The 22092-nt window shown below is 39.5% G+C and overlaps 1 protein-coding gene across 4 annotated transcripts in view; it reads right to left on the bottom strand.

Annotated features, from left to right (window-relative positions):
* The window catches only part of LOC113015689 (cyclin-dependent kinase-like 5), a 52641-nt gene extending 31035 nt beyond the window's left edge, over positions 1-21606 (bottom strand). For 3 of the 4 annotated variants that reach the window (XM_026157810.2, XM_026157813.2, XM_026157812.2), the window contains exons 1-3: positions 21457-21606; positions 19257-19478; positions 17289-17323 (exon numbers count right to left, since the gene is read on the bottom strand). In XM_026157810.2, coding sequence (XP_026013595.1) covers positions 17289-17323; positions 19257-19320 — 99 coding nt within the window. In that variant the 5' untranslated portion in view covers positions 19321-19478; positions 21457-21606. Of the gene's footprint in view, positions 1-17288; positions 17324-19256; positions 19479-20143; positions 21425-21456 lie in introns of those variants that run through there. The other variant, XM_026157811.2, reaches the window with a different exon arrangement.
* Between the last annotated feature and the right edge of the window lie 486 nt (positions 21607-22092).

Raw genomic sequence — 22092 nt, 5'->3', positions numbered from 1 at the left:
GTTTTCCACAATTAGTCAGTGGAGGATGCAGTCATAACTCTGCCGTGTTACTTTGTGCATCATTTTTCCATCTGGTTTGAAGTGTTTGCTGCCGATCTTCTGTGGCAAACTACAACACTGAACCCAGCATTAGGAGCATTGGTTTTGTGTCACAGGCTTGTAAAGCTTCATATTATTAGTGTCAAGATCCCATGCTCAACTGTCCAAACAAGGAGATCAAACGTGAACCGCCAGGCTGTGAGATTTGGTAATAACAGCTCTGTAGTTCTCCGTGATGATAAATGCTCCAAGTGCAAAGCCAATAAAATGTTCAATGGTAGCAGAAAAATTACCCCAAAGCAAAGCGAGAGGCTGGTGAAAAATGTTTAGGTTGCAGCTTTAATTTTGCCCCAACAGAACTATTGATACTGTACAAAGAGCCAGAGTTTTCCTTCTTTGGCCCAGTGAGCACCTCTGTACAGAAGGCTGCTGAGCCAGCACTTCAGACAATGCAGGGGACTCTAGGTGATGTTCAATGATAGCCCCTCACGTCCCTGGAGATAACTCCTATGGACTATCTAAAAGGCATAAAAAAGTAAGAAGGACCTATGCTAAAAGTGTCAATCAATCCTCTTTCTTCATTTTAAAATGCAACATCAGTCCCACAAATCCTTATACAGCCTTTAGCTGATCCAAAACACTGAAAGTAACTGAAATTAGATGTGATATTTCTCCCAAATTAGTTTTTCTTCATTTAGAAGTTCAATCTTTCTTCTCACATTCAAACTCCTGAAGGATAAGTCTCCATCAAGACCTCGCTGTATAGGTGCATTCACATGTCTCACTGTTGGAGATTTCACCAGCTCTGATTGGTCTGTTTGGTAATATATGGTGTAGGTAGAGTAACCCGAGGAGTCCTTGGACACTTTATGCTGTCTTCTTTTCCGTCACACCGCAGCAACACAGCAGATGTCTGACCCTCGCTGAACCTGGGTCTGTTAGTTTTCTTCTTGTTAAGGAAGTTTTTCCTTAAAAGTGGGGAGTTTTCCCTCCCCACTGTCACCAAGTGCTGCTCAAAGGGGATTGGTAGATCATTGAGGTTTTCTTTCTAATATTCTGTTGTTTTTACTTTACAATAAAAAGCAATGAGGTGACTGTCGATGTGAATTGGTGCTGCATAAATTGAATTGGATTAAGGTTAGCTGCAGGATAATGATTCTGTGAAATAAAATGTGAGATTGTCCTTGGCATTATTATTGTGCCTTCTGCCAGTGAAGACATTTACTGTTTTTGTTTTGTTTTTGTTTTTATTTTTACAGCTTTGAAATATGTGTTTAGACTCCGATAGCCCTAAAGCCTTGTCTCCTTTCTGAGTTTCAGTAAAATAACCTGCTGTTCAGTATTTATGAGCACGAAGTCCAGCATGCACAGTTTCACCTGCGATCGGAGAGCAAAGCAGAGAAACCAGGTCAAAAGTGAAAAAATGGCCTCCACTTGAACAAGGAGTCAATGCAGTAGTGTAAATAAAGCTTTTGCATAGCCTTAGTTGGATTAAACATGTCACCATAAAGTGAAAGAAGCATAGAAAGGTTTCCTTTTAAAATTAAAACTTTCCTTTTCGACAGAGCTTATAGTGAGGGCTGAATCAGGTGACCCAGAACTATTACTCAATCATCCTGCTATTGTCTCAAATTGCTGGTGCACATCCTATGATCCACTGAGCATCTCTCTTCCTCTTTTCACTTCTGTATGTTCCTCTTCTCGCTTACCTCAGCTGTTTGAGGTTGATGGATGCTCCTACCTGTGCTGGGTTCTTCCAGAGGTATCTTCCTGTTAAAATGGAGTTCTTCCTCCCCACTGTCACCAAACGCTTGCTCACCGGGGTTCTCTCTGTGACATTAGCGGCTTTACGTGGGCCTTATTTGTGATATATTAGTACTTTTCATTTGCCCAAGACAATAACGTCACTGTTAGACAATCTGCTCGCTCTTAGTTTGAAGGTTCATTTGCTGCTAAATGAGTGCTTGCGAGTGCATATGCCCCCTCCGCTTTGATACTGCCACAATGCAATCCTGTGGGAAACTCTGAATATTGTAGGGTGTTCACCTAACATTATGCAGCACTTTAAAATGACAGCTGATCTGGCACTATTTAAATAAATAATAAGTGAATTTAATCCTAACATGCACTCTTGCAAAGTAAACTGGGTTGGCTTGCTTTATGGTACTAGTGAAAAGTGTTTGTGCAGGGCTGGGCAATGACTGAATAAATGGGGTCAAGGCAAAAGCTAAAAGGAACTTTAGGTAAATGATTCACTAAAACTAAACTGCATGTTAAAGTCGGCTGAAGCCAGGTAGTGCTTTCTGTGCACGTTGAGCTCTGTAATGTATAAACACGTGACAAAAAGAAAAAGCCCATATCCAGGACGTGCGCACACAAAAGGCTGCACCAACAGGTGGGCCAAGCCTGGCAGTCTGCGCTTGACAAAGCTTCAGATTTATACTTTAAATAGCCTCCATCTATCAGGAGACAGTTACAACTTTAACATTCAGACAGGAAACATGTGCCCCCTCTACATCTCTCTCTGTCTTTCTCTCTCTCTCTGGCTCCTAATAGGACCACATAGGCAAGTGTTCCACTCAAGGTGACCCATTTAATGCTGTGAAAGTCCTGTTTTTCCTCTTCTGTCCCAGTTTCTGTTCACTGGGTGCAAAAATAACTGTTCGCTTCAAATGGGGCGGTAGACATTTTTTTCCCACTAAATAAATCTAGATGTTATTGACAGCTTATATGGGAGGGAAAAAAATTACTGCATCAGTTCAATTATTGGCGGAAAAAGCACCAGCAGTTATATAATCTCGAAAAAAAAAAAGAAGAAGACTTGAAGCAGTACTAAAATAAAAGATAATATGAAAAAAATGATTAAGATAGGACAAACAACAGATGACTGCAGAGTGGTCGTGACTCACTTGATGCTACACGGCAGCTCCTAAAACACTGATGGGCCTGTTAGATCTAGTCAATACACTAATTGCTAATTTTTGAATTGCAGCATGGCAAGTTACAGGCAAAGGCAATGCAAATACGACTAATCTCCAGCAGATAATAGATTTCTGTCTCAGTAGGCAAAGTGACACAGCATTAAAGAGTAAATTATCCATGAATCACACAGCAAAAAAACGTCTTAAATGACTCTATAAGCTAAATATGTTTGAGCACCACGTATTACACTTGTGGCCACAACCTAATTAGACATCACACCTAGTGTTACTCCTTCACAGTCTACTTTCTAGCATGAAGCCACAGTGCAAAAATACAAGGGTGCCAGATTCCGGTCAGATGTGGAGGGTCAAAAGGCAAAAAAATAAATAAACGTGCTATTCTGAGAGTAACCTCACAGTTTAAAAGCATATGCTTTCAAAGCCAAAGCCGCCACTGCTAATTGCTTCTGTGCACTCAGAGGTAGGTATTAAACAATACCCACCTCTGTCATGGAAACAGCATGACATGAACTGGCATGAAAAAAGCTTAAGGTGAATTAACACAATAGGCAAAATCCCCACTAAAAGTGCCGTGTTACGATCTAAAAGTCAGGCTTTGTGTTGGTTAATGATATGGGGAAAAAAAGAAAATCAATCAATCAACAGCCAGTAATGCAAAGATTTAAACCTGCAGCTCAGCAGCGTCAAACCTGGGTTCACTAAGGCTTATATAGTTTATACCCTAATAAAATAAACAGATAAAAATCTCCTGGATTATACAGGGTGTATCCAAAAGAAATCATCGTCGGATTTGTGCTTTTATTCCACAGCCATTCACTGATAACAATCGAGACATGCACTGTTAGCAAGAGGTTTCACATGGTTGCTGGTAGGTAGCACAAGTCATGTTCGCAGAAGTATGGGACAAGTGTAACCACTGTATGGATATATGCCGGGCGTCCAGAGGTGGACAAATGGAGGACCTGTGGACATTGTAAGTTTTGTATGGAAAACTTTATATTCAGACATCTATTTTAAAATATACCAGAGGCTTCTTTCTATTGTTTTAAAAAATATAGCCTTTATAGATGGGATGATGCCCCATATAGCCTTGGCCTTACATCATTTAGTCATGCATGACTGCTGGCAGTACATGTGGGGTGGCAAAGCACAATCTTTAGTTAGTTCAGTCAGACAATCTTGGCATATCAACTAATATCCCAAAGCTAAAGTTGATCTCTTTATCCTCTTATACACTACTAAAGCTGCTTTAGTCTGCCCATAGTTGCTGTGCACCTGCAAGCAACTTTGCAACCCATCTCTTCCTTTCACACGTGATGTCACTGATGCTTGGACTAGTGTGTGCTCGGTTCTCGCTGTTGTATGAAGGTAAGTATGTTGTTCTCTGCACCCGTGTAAATATAAATGAGCGTAGAGTGAAATAACAATGTTATTTGGTCCTACTGTGGCCCTGATTGAGGTGCTTTTCTATTGCAAACACATCAAAAAGCAGTTTAATGCGAATAACCCCACACAGCCCGTGTTTAAGAACTTTTTTAAACATTTATTTAAAAATTCAGCGTCTGAGAGTGGGAGACATTTTAGTGAATAATTTACTCTTTACTAAAAAACAGAGAGCAGATAGATGTAAAACCTCACTGTGGTACAAATTTGATTAAAATTTTATATGTATGCTCTAGTCATCGACTTGATTGGTAGCAAAGGCACCCACAGTACCACGGTAGCTGGCACCCAAGTCTTGAGCCTGAGGCTGCAAACAATACACCAAACATTCATCTTAATACCAAATATTTTAAAACGGCAGTGAGGTGGCATTTGCTGCATTAACAGGCTGTGATATATGGTCTCACTCGGCTGTATCCTAGTGAAAAATGACTGACTGATCCTCCACCATTTCCTGAACATATTCGCTAAGGACGACTTCTTTTTGGCATCAATCTCCGGCCCTCGGGGGTTTTATGAACCTGAACCATGCCAGGAAAATACAACCCCACGCCACAGTGGAGCTGCCAGGAGCCTTCACCATAAGAAGCAAGCATTGTGCCCTGGCATGTGCCACATATGTTCGTGTTCACTTGCTATTAACAGGATGACTCATGTGATCATGTGATGCTTTCTGCTACTCAGTAGAACATTCGCTCTGTTCTTAACCCTCAGATCACAAAACCTGTTTCAACCCAATTCAATTCAACCCATGCAAAGCATTTATTATTGTCCGCAAAGTTTCCTCATACTAATTAATGAAAGTGCCAACTTACTGCAGGAGGGAAATTAATTTACTTGTTTACTTAGCTGTCAGATCCTTCTTGCATGTCAAGTAATGCATGGAGATACCTGTCAAAATCAACTTAAGCCTGTCTTTCCCTTTGATTTTCATGCCAACATATCATTAGCATCTCTTCTCATGGCTCAAAAACTGTTGGACAATTGACTGACAAGCAGTTTCAGGGCCAGGTGAAGCCTGCACCCTTGTTATTTCATGACAAATGAAGCAGACATAATATTTCAAGTTGATTCCAGACGTCAAATTTGTACTTAAGAGTTTTTCATTCTAATTTTAAATTCAAAGTCTAAAGAGATAAGGTGCAAATGCAAATGTGCGGGGTCATCATTAGGACAACAACAAAATCAAAACAAAAACTTTACGAGTGGCCACACCAAGAATCTGGTACATTCTTAAAAAGAATGAATGGACTGGCTCAGCAACACTAAAAGGTCCAAAAGGCCACAGAAAACAATTAAAGTGCACGATAAGAGAATTATTTCCACAGTTCCAAAAAATAGCATCCAATCAAGTCAAGAACACTCTCAGGGAAATGTCAAGGTTTCAAAATCTACAATCGAAAGACGCCTTCATGAATGGAGATACAGGTGCTTTAGAGGAAGGTGCTAACCACTGGACAGATGAAACTGAGATGAACTTGTAACAGAATTATGGGAAGAGGAAAGTTTGGAAAGGGAGAGAAACGACTCCTAATCCGAACATACCGCATCATAGTGGAGGAAGTGATATAATGCAGATATGTATGGCTGCCAGGGGAACCGGGTCACCGGCGTTTATTCTGACTGCTGATAAAGTAGCAGGATAGAGGGTACGGTGCTATACTCTCAGCTAGAGAACAGCAAGAGTGAGTTTTAGGACAGAAACTCTTGGGCTGCTTGAAATGGGATATTCTTCAAAGGCCAAGTCAGTCACCTGATCTCAAACCCAACAAAGCATGCTTTTCAGTTACTGAAGACAAGACTGAATGCAGAGAGACCCAACTGAAGGCAGTCGCAGTGAAGGCCTGCAGAGCATCTCAAGGGAAGAAACACAGTAAAGCTTAATATGTTCAATTTGCAATCAGTGACTACAGGGAGCAATCGGCTGACAATTTTCATCCATGTACTAAAAACGACCCTTTCAAATAAAATAATGATAGGTTTACCTTCTTTTTTTTTGCCGTTCTTTATTCCATAATTTCACAGCTGCAAGTCTGAAAGTCAAAAATACACCTGATCTTACTACGGGAAAAGAGGCTTGCCAGGAAATAATGTCACAACTGTGGACTTCTATATCCTGCATAATTTACTCCACATTATATAACAGTATGAAAGCTAAATATTCTGTGCAACTCACACAGTCTCTGGACTCTTTTGAACTGAAATGCAAAAAAATGCAAAAAAAAATGCAAAAGAAAAAATCATGAAGCATTTATGTCATGTGATCTTGAGCGCTGAAATGAATAATGAAGCAACTGTAAAATGTTACAAAATACAGTACGTGTTTTAAATTTAAATATGCCACTGCTTAAAAACTCAGCTCATTCTAAAACTAGCTGCCCCTCTTATTCACACTGTAGTTGGAAAAGTAAATCTTTACATTTTTATAGCTGTGCTTGTCTTATTTCATAAGGGTTAGGAGATTAAAATGTTGTTTTTAGTATATTGTACTAACTTTAAATTATGTTTCTGAACATGTGCAATTTACCTGTGCATCTGTCGCTAAAACGTTAGATGTTTTTTGAATGAAGGTTACAGGAAATGAGAAAAAAAAGAATTTAATGACATTATTTGGTAATAAACACCTCACACCTGCTGTTTCTGTGCTTGTTCATCATTTATTCTGTCAGCAGTAATGTGATTGTACTTCATACATGGCCTATGCAGGCATAACGGGCCAACGTAACATCCACAAAAACAAACCAGGTGGTTTTAAGTTATGTTTTGACGTGGAAAACAGCCGCCTGTTTGTTGATGTTTTTGTAGAAGAGGAAGATGACACCTCACGCACTCACACCTGTGCTGCTGTATCCTTTATGCTGCAATCATTGCAGACTCCTAAGACATACAGATCGTATTGATGCTCTGACAGGAACACTTTCCCTGAAAGGTTTATTGATATTTGACAAATAAGTCTGTAGTGATGATTTTTGCTTTCTATCTTTGTGGACACGTCAAACCCGAGTAGCTCTGCATCTATTAGCCATAAAAATTATAATTTGTGTTATTAGTCTGAAAGCACACAGGGAGCTGAAACTAAAAAAGAGGAGTTTGAATACAGCAAAATGTTTCTTTGATCAAATGTTACAGCGAAGAAAAAGCAGCTGAGTCAGGAAATTTTAGTCACACTGCAAAAATTTACATGTTGTTTTAATGTTAGCTTATAGTTACGGCTGTAAGGTAAGCTAAAAGCTAAACTAGACCATTATTTTACATTTTTGTGAGATTTGTAGAAATATCTGCAAGAATGAAACTGAGACTTTATTATTTTCTCTGAACATCCAGATGTATTTTCTGACGTTGAATACACTTTACTGCCAGTATCTGTCACATTCAAGCTTGTGAATAGATGGTAGATGTGAGTTGGCTGTGTGGTAAGCAGCTTGTTGTAATCATTATGTTGCTTCATGAGTTCTTTATGTGGACCAGACTGTACGTCACTGAATATTTTCAGTGAATTAAAGCATGTCAGTGTCTGACCTCCAGTGAAACTGAGTTAGACACTCGCTGGTCTAAGATGCAAACATGCTTTAATAATTATATATCATGTCTAACTTCACAACTTTATTAAAAAATAAAATGTTTTGCTTGTTCCCATGGTGTTAATTACATATGAAGCATCATGATTATCCGATCTGAATACATTTTTATGTGAAATTCTCAGTTTACATCGTTTTACACATGATGTGAATTTCTTAAAGACTGATGCTTTTGTGGCTTATTAGGCGGTTTAAATTCATTATTAGTAACTAGTAGTATGAGAGGGTGTGTTAATAGGAAACCTGTGTTTGTGACTCTTCCCAGTCATGTGATTAAAATATCTTTATGAGACATTTTAATTTGCGAAATATAAACCATTTCTTTCTGCACAGTTACAAAATGAAAGCAGCAAATGGCATGCTGGGTAATAGTAACTAACAGCCTGATGGGATGGGGGAACAGAAGAGACCGGAGACGCCCCAGAGAGGAGCTGTGTCTGTTTCTGCCAGCTAATTTTTAAAAAGTCCCAAAAGGAGTTTGTCTTGTCATCAGTTATATATAATTCCGTATTTTGTGATGAGTTTTTGTTTCTATTTTGATTTGAATTCAGTTTCATTTCAGTTTCTACAGCACATTTGTTTATTTTAGTTACATTTTTGTTTTAGTTCTGTTTTGTGAGTCTTTCTGAGTGATCCATGTTGTTTTTGTGTCCATGTGTTTCCTATGCAGTTCAGCCATGATGGAACCAAACATGATGGGACTTTTGTCATTCCCTCACATCCATCCTAGTAGTTTCAACAATTTAATGTCGGAATCTGCCGACATTTGTGAGTCCGTTGTGATTATTTTTCGTTATATTGAAAAGTTGATTGTTGTTCTTTCACAGACAAATTGAAAAACTGCTGCAAAAAATAGCAGGAAGTGCAACAGTACTGAACAGGCCAATCACAGCAGTTGCGTCTGCGCCATGTAGCTATATTTCTACGACTAATGCCTGATTTAGACTTCTGCAGAAAATGAATGTCTTAACTTAACCCTACACTGTAACCTTCCACACCATTCAGCTGTTGCAGTCTTTGTTTTTAATTATTATAATGTGGAGGGTGTTTGCCAGGGTTAGGATTTAAGAAGTTTGTAATAAATGTTACAATATAAAAACAACACTCAGTGAAGGCACACATACTTCAATAAAGATGTGCTCCAAAGCCTCATCAGACTGGGTGTGTTGACAAATCTGGGCATATTTCATATAGACTAATGTAATTATTCGCTCACACTGCCCAGCTGTAGACATGTTTTATTTTATAAATAAAGTTTTATTGTTTCAAGTTCCATCACAGAGAGGAGAAGCTCCAATATGGAGAGCGGACAAGCTGAGTTTCTTTAGTTTCTTCAACCCCTGCACACACAGCATGAAATATTACTTAACTGAAAACAGCTTTGAATATCAATATTTGATTGATAGAAAGGTGCACAAGGTCCCAACATGACCCATGACATTTTTCTGAGTCATATATCGTTTGCATATGTCTTTGTTGTGAGAATGACTCATTTAAATTCACGTGAGTCTGACTGGAATCCAATTAAAGCATCGAGCTGACGCCGCTGCATTCAAGGGCCGTGACTTTTCATGTAGAAGGTCAATTTCTTTATAATTGACGAAAACAGATAATTCACTGCTTCTAACTGATTATTATTAAAGGAGACATGACCCTCCTGTCCATCTTTTACCTCTTTTTTGGTTTGATTGTCTTTAGAAATCAGTTCGTGGGTGTGTAGTATAAGAGATGTTCTCTGCTTAAACAAATATTCTGCACTGCTATGTTTAAATTCCTGCTTCCACAGTCCACACACTGTCGCGTGCTACAAAAACACCAGTGTACAAGGCCACGCAGAGGCCTTATCCAGGATTTAGATTAGCTTTCAGAGAGAAGCCTTTGTATTTGACTCAGATAAGTTTCAACAAAGAGTTTCATTTGTAAGTCACCCCGTCTCAGAGTTTAGTGGGAAGTCTTAAAACACAACACATGGCAAACAGAAAGTGTGTCACATGTTTATCCCCAGTTTTAACCATTTCTTCTTCCATTAAGGTTCTCAGTGATAGACTTCAATATAGTATGGGTATTTTATATATTAGACGCCAGTATGCACTAGACTGGTCTGATGACGTTAAGGTTTCCGGTTAAATATAACACATCACTCATTTAGAGCAAAAACACAAGCTCACGTGCAGTAATCATATGAACACTCGTCCATTAAACATTGTTGTGTGTGCGTGTGTCAGATGAGAGCCGCATGTGTGGGAGTTCGGTCTGTGATCTCCGTTGAGCAAACATACCTTTTTAACATGTGAGGTCAAAGTTGTGCAAGTTTCACTGGCAGTTTCCACTCCCAGTCCTGATATTCCCAGTTTCGTCAACAGTGTGAATAAACCTTATCGCCAAGTTCGAAATGTGCTTTTGCAAATTTACAGATTTTTAATTTTGAAGAAAAGATACAAATGATATGCAACCAATCAAAGTCCAGTAATAACTTAATTTTACTGTAGGCATTAAAGAATACAATCTTCTTATTGTCATTTATACAGATTAGAAAGCAAAAAGAATTTATGATGTGATATCAGTGTGTGAATGTGAGAGTGAATGAATAGTGGCATTGTAAAGCGCTTTGGGTGCCTTGAAAAGCGCTATATAAATGCAATCCATTATTATTATTATTATTAATTAATATTGGACTTAGTTTGTTAATTTCACTTTTTAACTTATCGCTCAATCAGAGTAATTTGCTTACCCGAGCTTATCAACATTCTTTAATATCAGCTGAATATTACTAAAAGAATAATATCAAACTCATAGCGGTGGGGTTTTTGCACCCTGGAGTCACATCCAAACTTTTCTTTATGCACTTACTCTCACCATGAAACTGACCATGAATCAGAAACCTGACTTGTTAGTATTGAAGTATCATTATATAAATAAAATATTTAGTTACATTTCATTTATGTAATGCTAGTCATCTCAAGACATTTAAATATTGTCGGATTTTACTTCAGAACATATAGAGAAAACCCCACACTGCACTTGGAGATGGTGGGGAGGAAGAACTACTCTTCAACAGGAATAGACCTCAAACAAAACAATCCTTGCTGAGAAGCAGCAAACCATCATGACTAGTAGTGGTATATAAACACATCAGAGATGAAAAGAGGGGACCCTGATTCTATAGCAACAGGGTCTCTTCCTGTTAAAAGGGAGTTCTTCTTCCTCACCATTTCCAAGTGTTTATTCTTAGATGACTGTCTGATTGTTGGGCTTTTTCCTCTTATATTGTAGGGTTTTCACTTACTATAAAAAGCATATTGAGATTACTGTTGTTAAAGCACTATATAAATAAAACTGAAGTGAAGTTAACATATTGACAGGTGTGTACGAGAGAGAGCAAAGGGAAGTTAATGATATGCAACAGAAGAAAAAATGAGTTTGAAGTGAAAAAAGAGGAGTGGAGAAAAAGTGCTACATCAAGCTGCTCAATATCCACCGACTGATAAAGAGACAGACATAACGTGACAACACAAACAGTTCATAGTTCTTTTTCTTTTACTTTTAGTTCTAGATTTAACTTCTTCATAACTACCAAGAACCGACTCAAATCTATATACCAGGACTAAAGAGTGGCTCAATAGAGGAGCTCTGGAAACCTCCCACACCTTTCCCACATCAGTCATCAGATCAAGTTTCATTCATTATAACTATTTCTGTCACTTTTGGTCTGAACTGTCAACCTCAGTTAAATGACTATTGTTTCACACTAGCTTTTTACAGACACCTTGAAGAGTGGCCTTTCTGGACAGCTATAAAAGCCTATCCCTCGTGTAACTGTTGGATAAAACATCATAGAAATGCATTTTCAAACACACGTCTGTCTCAAGCCTCCGCAGCTCACATAGGTCACACCTCAAGGGCAGTCACAAAAATCATTGTGTGCAGAAAATGAGCATTTTGGTAAAAAAAAAAAAAAATCTGTTTCAGCTTGAACCTTTAAAGCTTAAAAAAACAGCTGCACTGTGACATCTTTTAAGCGACATCAGCGTGATTAAGCCTCTTAATTAGCTTACAATAAATTAGCATAATTCATAGGGCTTTATCAAGCATCAGCAGGCAAGAGAAAAAGTCCTGAAGCATCCTCATGGCTCACTTGGCAAAAGGTGGATCTGTAGCTGCGGCATCCATGAATCTGGTAGCCCCCTCATTTCCTCACACCATGATGATGGGCTGCATTCCCAAAAGAGTGGCCAAAAATGAATTAGTGAACCCAGGCGTGTTCTTACGGTTATCTATTTAAATCGACAAGAAAATAATAACAAAGGAGCCAGAAGTACAAGACAAAAGCTCCTCTGTGTCTCTGTGTGCTCAACCCTCTTGACACAGCAGCATGTTGCAGTTTTACTCTGAGCACTTTCTTTATCAAAAAGCTGTGGCAACATTTGGCAGAGCAGCGACAAGAGTGAGTGAAGCTGGAGAGTGCAAAAGCATTACTGAGAACAACTGGGTCCCTGTAAGGTATGAGGTGATTCTGTCGAGCCTATTTCAGTCGGGGCCACTATAGTCAAAAGAAGATTGTTATTTCCATCTGCAGTGATTTATATTTAGCTGTACGGCTCTGTTCTGAACCTTCCCGCCCTTCCACATGCATGCATGAAAAGCCTGCGGCGGAGAGCGGCAGCAAGAGCCCCACACAGAGCAGAGCAGGCATCAATGACAGCAGACATGACACTGATTAAATCAGACACAGCATGAAAAGGAGCAACTGTAGACAGGCTAAAGCAACTCAAAGATACCCATTATGCTCATTTCCAGCTTCAGGTTTTACTAGACCTGGACTCTACTAGGGTAGCTTTGCATGAATCACAGTTAAAAATAATCATTGCTTATTTCACACTGGGCCTTTAAATAGCCCTGCACTTCGTCCTCTGTTTAAAAAAAAAATTCTCCCCCTTTCTTCTCATTGGCCACCCCTCATAAGCATAAGGTTTAAGTAGCAGATGGGTGGAGCTGTGTGCCTGAGGTGACCATATTAGGGAAATCACCTCTCTCTGTCCTTTCCTGTACATACGCCCACCTCTTTATTTGAAAGTGTAGTGGCATATGCAGAACAGGAAATACGGTAATACGGTAATACGATAATAGGTTACTTTATATATCTTTTTTACTCGGTGGCGACTATGTAAACAGACTTCCTGCTCAGCATTTGCTGACATAGAAGTCAGCATTTGCTCACCGCTAATATCTGAAGAAAATTGCTCAAAGGTTGTTTATCTTAAACAAACAAGATCGGGTTAGGTTAAAAAAATCCCACTAGTGATGTTGAGGACGTCTCAAAAACCCATTTAATATGATACACTTGGTTTTAAGGAGTTAATAAAGGTTTTTCAAATGTCAGGATAACTGACACAATGTTTACTTCAGCACATGTGCGCTTGTAGGAGTAAACCGCAGAATCGATCATGACAACTAGTCATTCGAATGTCCTACACAGTGTTTAGGATAATGTTCAAGACACATTAATGAAGTAAATGATCAACAATCTTTCGTAAAGGATCACAAATCACAGTTATTAATATGATGAGGAAGCACGCAGTTATCACAATCGTGTAACAATGCCAGAGAAGCAAACATTCAGCATTAAGATCAAATCTTTTATCCCGTTTGTGTCTGCATAAATATTTAAGGAGAATAACTCTGCAAGAATAATAAATCATCCGCATATATTTATCTACTGCGAAAAACCCCTTTGCTGCTGCTACTGCTGACAATAAAATGATTACACCTGAATAAAAAAAAAAACAGTTATCTATGTCCTCCGCCTCCTCTCTGTACAACAACCAGCCCAGCTGACTCTTGAGGATCCTGTAATGTCGGGTGCACACACTGTAATCCGTCGCCTTTTCAAACACATTCTGATTATTGCGTAGAAACTGAATGCACGTTTCCCTATTTCCATCCCTCCTATATCTGGCCCCACGTCTTTCTCGGATCTAATTATTCCTGTTAAATACATGTACTGGGTAGTGCAAGTACAAAGGGGCGTGTCACTGGTGAAATAAATGTGTTTTGTGAGAATGAGCAGCTGCAGTGCCATATAAATGCAGCCATTTTCTCTGGTCAGTGCACTTCCCTGCCCATCCTCACAGCATCATCAAAGCCTTGCTAAGCTTATGTGTTTTTCCGCTTACACACACGTGTGTGTGCGAGTGCGTGAAGAGTGTGTTTGACACTGTGCCAGCCTCTGTGTGTATGCACACATAATTATGCAGCATAGATCTGTGAGTTAGCCCTTGAAAAAACATGCCAGTTCATTCACGCTAACAATACAATATTTTCCAGATGGCACAGGTCCACATTGATCTGCAGCCAGAGCATTTATCCTCCGGTGCTTTCACACATCAACCAATAAAGTCACCAGCAGAAATTCCATCAAAAATGCATATATTACTGAGTTTCTAACCAACAAAAGGCCCAGGCAATGTGTGACAAAATGTCAGGCTTCTGGGGGCTCGTTTGTTTCGAGAAATCATTTTTTACCAAATAATGATCTAATTAAAAATGCATTCCAAAAACGCTTTACCAACTAATGAAAATGCGTTTCGTGATGTAGCTCGTTAATATACACGTGTGTATTTTTACCCAAAGCACTATTATCGCATCACGAACAGAAAAACATGAGTCTCATTGAGGAACAATGCACTCGTATCTGAGAGTCACTAGAACGGCAAAATCTTCCGAGATCACGAGCATTCAGCCATTATTGGTTGATTAGCTCAACAGTTTCTACAGATCTGTGTCTTCAAAGCTAAACTGGAGGTAAGTAAGTATCATGTTGCAAGATGAATATTGTTACCTTACAAAGCTACATGTATTGCATCCAACAACTACACTTTCCTTTAGCTTAAGTTGAGATCCACCATCTCCTTCGTGGATTAATCAGGCTTTAACCCCCAAATGTTCCTCTACCAGCTAAACAATCATCATCTCTGCTTGATGTTTGTGTCATTAAATCCAAATTAAACCAATGTGTAAAATAAAATATAGAGTACAGAAGAATATCACGCTCAGGTATAATGTCTTCTGAGCAGAGCTGTACACGCAGACATCTGAGGACTATACCAAAATCAGCATTATTTTTTTAAAAACAAAGCTCTGATGAGGTTTAGGATAGAGCTACCTAAACCTTGTCAAAACTTCCTCCGTCTCTGATTAGGCAACATATCAGCCTGGCAGATGTACGCTGACGCTGAGCTTTATTTCATCCTGTTCTGATAAACTTTTGTTGCTGAATTTTGACGCTGACGGGTTTTCGCACAAATGAAGACAATACCGAGAGCGTTGCAGACAGCAGCCGCCATCTGTGGTGCGAACCTAACGGCGGTTTATTGATGTGAGTTCTGTTGTTCGAAAACGGAGACATTGGCATTTGCGAACGCCTCGGCCTGTGATCAATCAGTTTGAATAATATTTATATCCTCGCTCCTATTTTTCCTCCCTCAACATCAACCCTTTGTGTTGTTGTCTTTTTATTTTTGTTATAACATTTAAGCTAACTGCCTGGCATTAGACATCAGGCCACTGGATAAACAGAGTAATATCACTTCTGTAATAAACATGATAAAATGAAGGCAGATGCATGGTAATTGTAGAGCAAGTAAAAAAAACCTGCTGAGGATTTTGATAGGAGAGGCTGAGAAAGTGTTTTTGTCTCCTTCTTGCAGATCTCTGTAAGTAGGAGGTAGTTAGCCTCTCTTATTCATACTGGATTGCTGTCAATTCCTGGCACAGCCTCTTCCTCACATGGACTGAGATGACAAGGCTGTGTGCAGTGTGGGTCGTCTGCTATTTTTTTTTTTTTTGTGGTTGTTTTGATTTCCTTTTTCTTTTCCTAAAAATTAACTGCTTAAACAGAATCTCCTTTATGTGAATAAAAAAATCTAAGTAGTGGAAGAAATGAATTTATCCTTCAAAGCAGATCTTGCTCTCCTGAGTGGAGACAAAAGGACTATAACCAGTTATCCAGCAGTCTGCAGGAGCATCTGTAACTGTAACCCAATGCGACAACAACACTAAACAAAAACAGTGCGACCAGGTTCGTGAGGAGTGCTTGCTCCTTTGGAAAACAAACACGATCTAGATCAGAAGTTCTCTGGGCCTGATTCAGATAGCCTTTATCTCTTTATCAGGCAAACCAACATTACCCTCTGACCACCACACTCAAAGGACAAGGCTGGTGCTCCACAAACAAGAGCAAACATGTATGAATCAGGTCCCTGGATTAGCTATACCGCTCATTTCAGTATAACATATAGTTACAAAAATATGACCCAAAATGTCCACTGTTGCTCCATTTTATCATGTTATACCATGCTTTAAAAAAACAAGCTAAAACCATATAAAAAGATGGGTCGTGGATGGGTCTTTAAGCATGGCAATGACCCAAAACATACTGCCAAGGCAACTAAAGAAGAAGTACATTAAGGTCATGGAGTGGCCTAGCTGGTCTCCAGACATCAACACTACAGAAAATATGTGGAGGGAGCTGAAGCTTCATGTTTCCAAGCAGCAGCCAAGAAACTGAAAGGAGTTAGAGAGTTTCTGTAAAGAAGGAAGCTGGTGACCTACTACAAGAAACCTCTCACCGTTGTGCAACAACAACAGTTTTTCTACCAAAGTACTAAGTTGTGTCATGTTTTGCTTGAGGATCAAATACTAATTTCCCTCAGCAACATGCAAATCAATGTATAACTTTTATATAACGTATTTTTTCCCTCAATTTTTGGTTAATATTCCCTCTCTCCATTAAAATGAAACTAGCATAAATACAAGAGACTGTTGATTTCTTTCTAAGTGAGCAAAAATCAAATAATTATTTACCCCATTGCACTTCTAAAGCAGATCACGTATAATATTTAACTTCTTAAGAAAGAAATCATCACAGTACTGGTAGCTTTTTTGTAAATGTTACTTTAACAGAAGCAACGCAACTGTTCGACCATAAATTATACACATTTGTGCTCTAGTGAGTATTTACAGCAGTGTATGTGAGATTAGCTTGAGCCATAAAACACTGCCCCGGTTCACCGTAAGGAACAATCGAGTCACCAAGTGCAACAGCGTGACTCATTTATGTGTTTTTTACAGAAAACAACAGAGCTCCACAACACAGAGGAATAAGCACATTCTGGCTTTACTGTTAGTTTTTCATGAGTTTTGCTGACAAACATAAATCTTTTGCCCTTTAAAACTTCGTTTTTTCATATTGACAGTGTATTACAAACATAAATAATGTGAACCTTACCTTGTGTCGGCACTTCAGAACAACACCATAGGCACCTGAAACAGAAGCAAAAAGCAAGATTACTTTAATTTCCTTTACTGTTTATTCATCCATTCAGAGTAACTTTTTCTTTCAAGTAGAATCAATAACAGTAAATAATAAAACACAAAATCAGCTTGAAACTCTGTAATTAACATGCCACCATGATCTACAGCCATAAACAAACAAGGAGTATTACTCCAACTGAGAAGAGAAAAGCTTTTGAAATAACCCCTTCGAATGCTTCCTATATGTTCGCATGAACTACACATGAACTACACATGAACTAACCCCCCCCCCCCCCTCCCCTTTATAAAAAGGACAGGTGGTCCAGAAAGTAGGACACAAGTGTTGGCAAGCTACTGTAGATCTGATGTTATCGACCCTGGCAGTCACACACATGCATCCCCCGAGGGTTCGAGAGGAATTCTTGGACCAAGCAGACATATGACGAATGGATCTGTGCTCCTTTACGAGAACATCAGTGCTGAGAAGTTATCTGCTCTACAGTCGAACACACTTTAAAGACTAAAGCTATGGGGTCTATGTATTATTTATACAACTGTAACAATTTTAACTTGTGTCTTTATTATTATTAATATAATCCAAGACTCAATTTCACCTCTTGAACGTGTAATTATCTTGGGTACGCGCCACCCAGAAGACAGTGGTGAGTAAGAAACGTGTAATAACACATCAAGCTATATGTTGGACTGAGGATGTGCTGTGCACATAGCATAACCACCATAACCATACACAACAGCATCCTTAAACTCTTGTTTATTTTCACTAAATCAGCCACCTTCAGCATCTTAGTTTGGCTTTAATCTTCACATGTACTTCCAGCGGTTCCAGCAAGCATGACCGCCACCAGTGAAAAATCCACTGACTAACAAGAAACCAAACTGGACAGGATTTTTTTGGTGTATGCAGCCTGGTTTCATGACAATTTAGGACATTTTGTATGTCATTAGTAAAGCAGGGACACATTAGCCACATCTCTTACCCCATTCCGACTAAATTAGTGCACAAAAAGCTGCAAAACGTGCCTGAAGTATTAAAAGATGGAAAATAATTTCTCCCGTTCATTTCCGTCCTTCAATGAAGAGCTGGAGATAACTGCACATAATTCAGTGTATTTTTAATTGCTGGGGTGAGCTGCATGCACTTAGCACTTAGTACTAAATCATTAACAAAACTGACTGACCTCAAGATCACTGAGGAAAAATCTATGATGCTGGGATCAAGCGGAGCATACAGTGCAATGAGTGCTACGGCAGGAAACGGGGAGATGAGCAGGAAAATTTCTACAACTTTTACAGTTTAATGTGACACTAAAAGTGCTGACTTCCTTCCCAACCGGCGCATCATCGGACAGCTTTTAAAATCCAGCTCGAGATTTCCCCGCGTCTTTCTGCCACGCATTATAAAACTTCTAAGACGTGGGAGTAGAAGAGTAAGGGTGTAAAAACTAGGACGTGTGGGTGGCCTCCCTTCAGGGCTACTGCCACTTTCTATCAACCAAGTAGCTCAAGGCAAAACAAAAGCCAGGAGAAGCATTTCAGGGGAATTTAACTATCACACAGCCATGCCCTGCTGATATTTACTACAATAAAGCAAAAAAAATCCCCAAACCACCACTTCATTTATCCAATAAGAACATGAAAGTATGAATCACATTAAAGCATCTAGCTTCAGTTTGTCACATTTAAATTCTTTTGGATAAATAAATATAAAACAGACGCCCTTGACCTTAATAAGCTGTAAAGGTCAGGCTTTTAATGGGCTTGTTCTGCAGGCAAATTGGTTAAAAACAATCAACCGATGGCTCACTAAAAAGCCATGCAAGTGTGCATGAAAGGCTGGACTGGACTAGTTCTTACTATCTACTGCAGACTGAAAAACAATCGCACAAAACAGGCTTTTCAGCAAGTAAATGACCGCACTTACCTTCACCCACAATCCCAAGGACTTCAAATTTATTCATTACATCACCAAGGTCAGGGATCTTCATGAAGTCAAAAGGTATGCTGTGTGAGGTGGGTGGAGCTCAGGCTCGGGGGCCCCGGCTACAGGACTGCATGAGTCGGCCAGCTGTCGGCTCCTGAGAGGCGAACGCCTGCTGTAAGCCATAATATCCGTCACATGCCTCCGTCAGTGCCTCGTCTTCACCTGCAGGAAAACAATGCACCAAATCAAAATAGATAAAGAGCCCTCTTAGCTCAGAGTTAAAAGAAAATCTACCGATACTGAATTCACGAAAGCTTGAGAAAAAATGAATCTGTGTCACAAAACTAGCAATCCTTTAGTTAAAGGGTGATTCCTGCTTTGTATAGGTCCCTTTTATTAAGCTGGAGGAGTTTAGAAAGGGTGACTAGAAAGAACAATAATCAAAATGGGTGAAGAAGGGGCTGAAATGTCCCAACTTTTGGTCCCTATTAAAATAAAAAAGCAGGATCCAATTCCCAGAAAGCAGTTTAATACAATCTATCACTCGTCCTCCTTTGCCTGCACGCCCTCATTTCTCGATCTCCATACCCACAGTTTTAAAACACAGGCTTTCTCCCAGCTAATTGATATCTTCAGCTTTACTAAAGATAACCCTGATCATATCACAAGGGTTATTTTCTCAAGACTTGACGAAGCTCCTCTAGAGCCACAGAAGACACTGCACAAGGGTATTAACAGCCTGTGCAGGCTCCACATACCGAGCGAATAGACGCGAATGTGTGAAATCAGTGGACTGTCTCGTCAGTATAAATTAAGTAAATAAAAAGGTTCCATATTATAGTTTACAGAACCTGATGAAAATGATGGTGAAAATAGTAAATTCCTACCTGTTTAGAGAGAGTGAAAGGGCACCGCACGCATTTTGAACGTGATCAAAGGATTTCCTCTGGTATCCACACACTCTTTATTGAATCAGATAAGACTCCAGATACCACTTTCTCCATTTCATCTTCTCCTAGCTGGAAAGCTCAAGGACTTGTGTAGCCTACACACACACTCACACACACACTTGCAATCTCCTACAGAGCTGTGGGCACAGGAGCTGCTCATCACTATGCAAAAACCTCGGCACCAAAATAAACTGAGTCTCCCTGAACACCAAATATCGCTGTGTGGTCTGTTACTCCCTTATCTTACTCAGCAGCAAACCCTCAACTGTAGGCTAAACTCAAACACTTTTCACCTCGCAGAAAATGCCTTTTATTTTTCACTCATGAGTGTGTTTCTGTGCTTCCTTTGGTCCATTTCAGCTTGCAGCCTACATGAGGTGGCATGCAAGCCTATTGTTTTTCCCAAGCAGATTTTTGCCAACTAACCCACCAGGCCCACTCCTGGAAGGATAATATGATCAGGAATGCACAGTGCATGGCTGTAGATCGTATATTTTGTCTCTATCAACAGCATGACTCATGCGTGGTGCGTGGAATTGAAAATGCAGAACCTCCAAAATCTCTTCATATGATCAGTGCACTAGTATTTATGCAGAATTGTGTCTTTCTGATGATTAAAATTTGACAAAGTGGTGGAAATTTGTAGAAAAAACAACAACAACAACAACAACAACAACAAAGGGATCCATCTAACAACGTCACTCAGGTTTAGAGTAACGTGATTTTTTTGGGTTAATTGCACACAATTACGCAAACAACAATAGACACAAGTTTAAATTTAAGATAAAATTATGGTTGAAAAAAGGAAAAGAAATTTACTGCTGTTTATGTAAAAATCTCACCTGCATTTGTGGTGTTGCTTCTTATAACAAGTCTCTCACATTCTTAACAGCTACAAAGGTGAAATGTAGCTGTCACAAATCATCATTTTTAACTGTAGCCTGTGTATCTAATTGTGTATATATGCACATATGTATGCGTGTGCGTGTGTGAGAGAGACAGGCAGCTATGACTGCCCACAGACTGACTGTAGCGCCCACATTTTTAATGCAGAGCAACAGCAAACCCAACAAGTCAAACATATGAAGCCAACTTAACAGAAATTAACAGTTTTTTTCCCTAGTTGTTGTTGAACCAGCTGATTCAGAAAACATGCATAACAAACCTCCCGCCTGCCTTAACACATAAGAGATCCGAGTCACCCTCGCAGGTTAAGTGTTACCCAAGTAAAGATAAAAAAAACTACTCACTCAGTCACTGTTTTTGGGGAAAAACGATGGAAACAGGCCCATATAAATATATCCACCCACCAACGACGTTATTTTCATTGCAGCAGGCAGCTACAGTAACTGGATCGTGCGGTTGACAAGCTCCGAGCCCATCGCCAGGCAACAGTTCGAGCGACGTGACAGCGGCCAATGAAAATGCTCGGAACTGTTGTTTATTCCAACTCCCCCTTAGTTTCAGCCAATTACAGCACAGATGGCTTCCGGAGAGAGGGGGGGCGAGGGGAGGGTTGCTGAAAACTGTGTTGCGGTCTGAGGGTGTTTGGTATGAAGGTGGGATATTATTGTTCTAATTTCTCAATTACATAATTCTGGCAAATCACACCCCGCGTTCAAATATGACAACATAATTTAGCTAAAGGCCACTCCAAAGTACATAAAGAGGCAGAAAGATTGCCTTTTAAGGATGTTCTGATGTAAGGTGTATACACAAGCTACATTAGAGAGGAGTAAGTGCCTTGCTTAAGGGTAAGGGTAAAAACTGGACAAAACAAACTACAAGAGAGAGTAAGTACACGTTAATGGTGTGTAATAGTGGGATATAAATGCATCAGGGAGTGAATGAGCCATAAATTGAGACTCCCAGCTGCAGTCTCAAAA

The sequence above is a fragment of the Astatotilapia calliptera genome, chromosome 23, assembly GCF_964374335.1.
Source record: "Astatotilapia calliptera chromosome 23, fAstCal68.1, whole genome shotgun sequence".
Taxonomy (NCBI): Eukaryota; Metazoa; Chordata; class Actinopteri; order Cichliformes; family Cichlidae; genus Astatotilapia; species Astatotilapia calliptera.
Note: the sequence above shows the minus strand (reverse complement) of the source record. Positions and strands in the feature narration are given on the sequence as shown.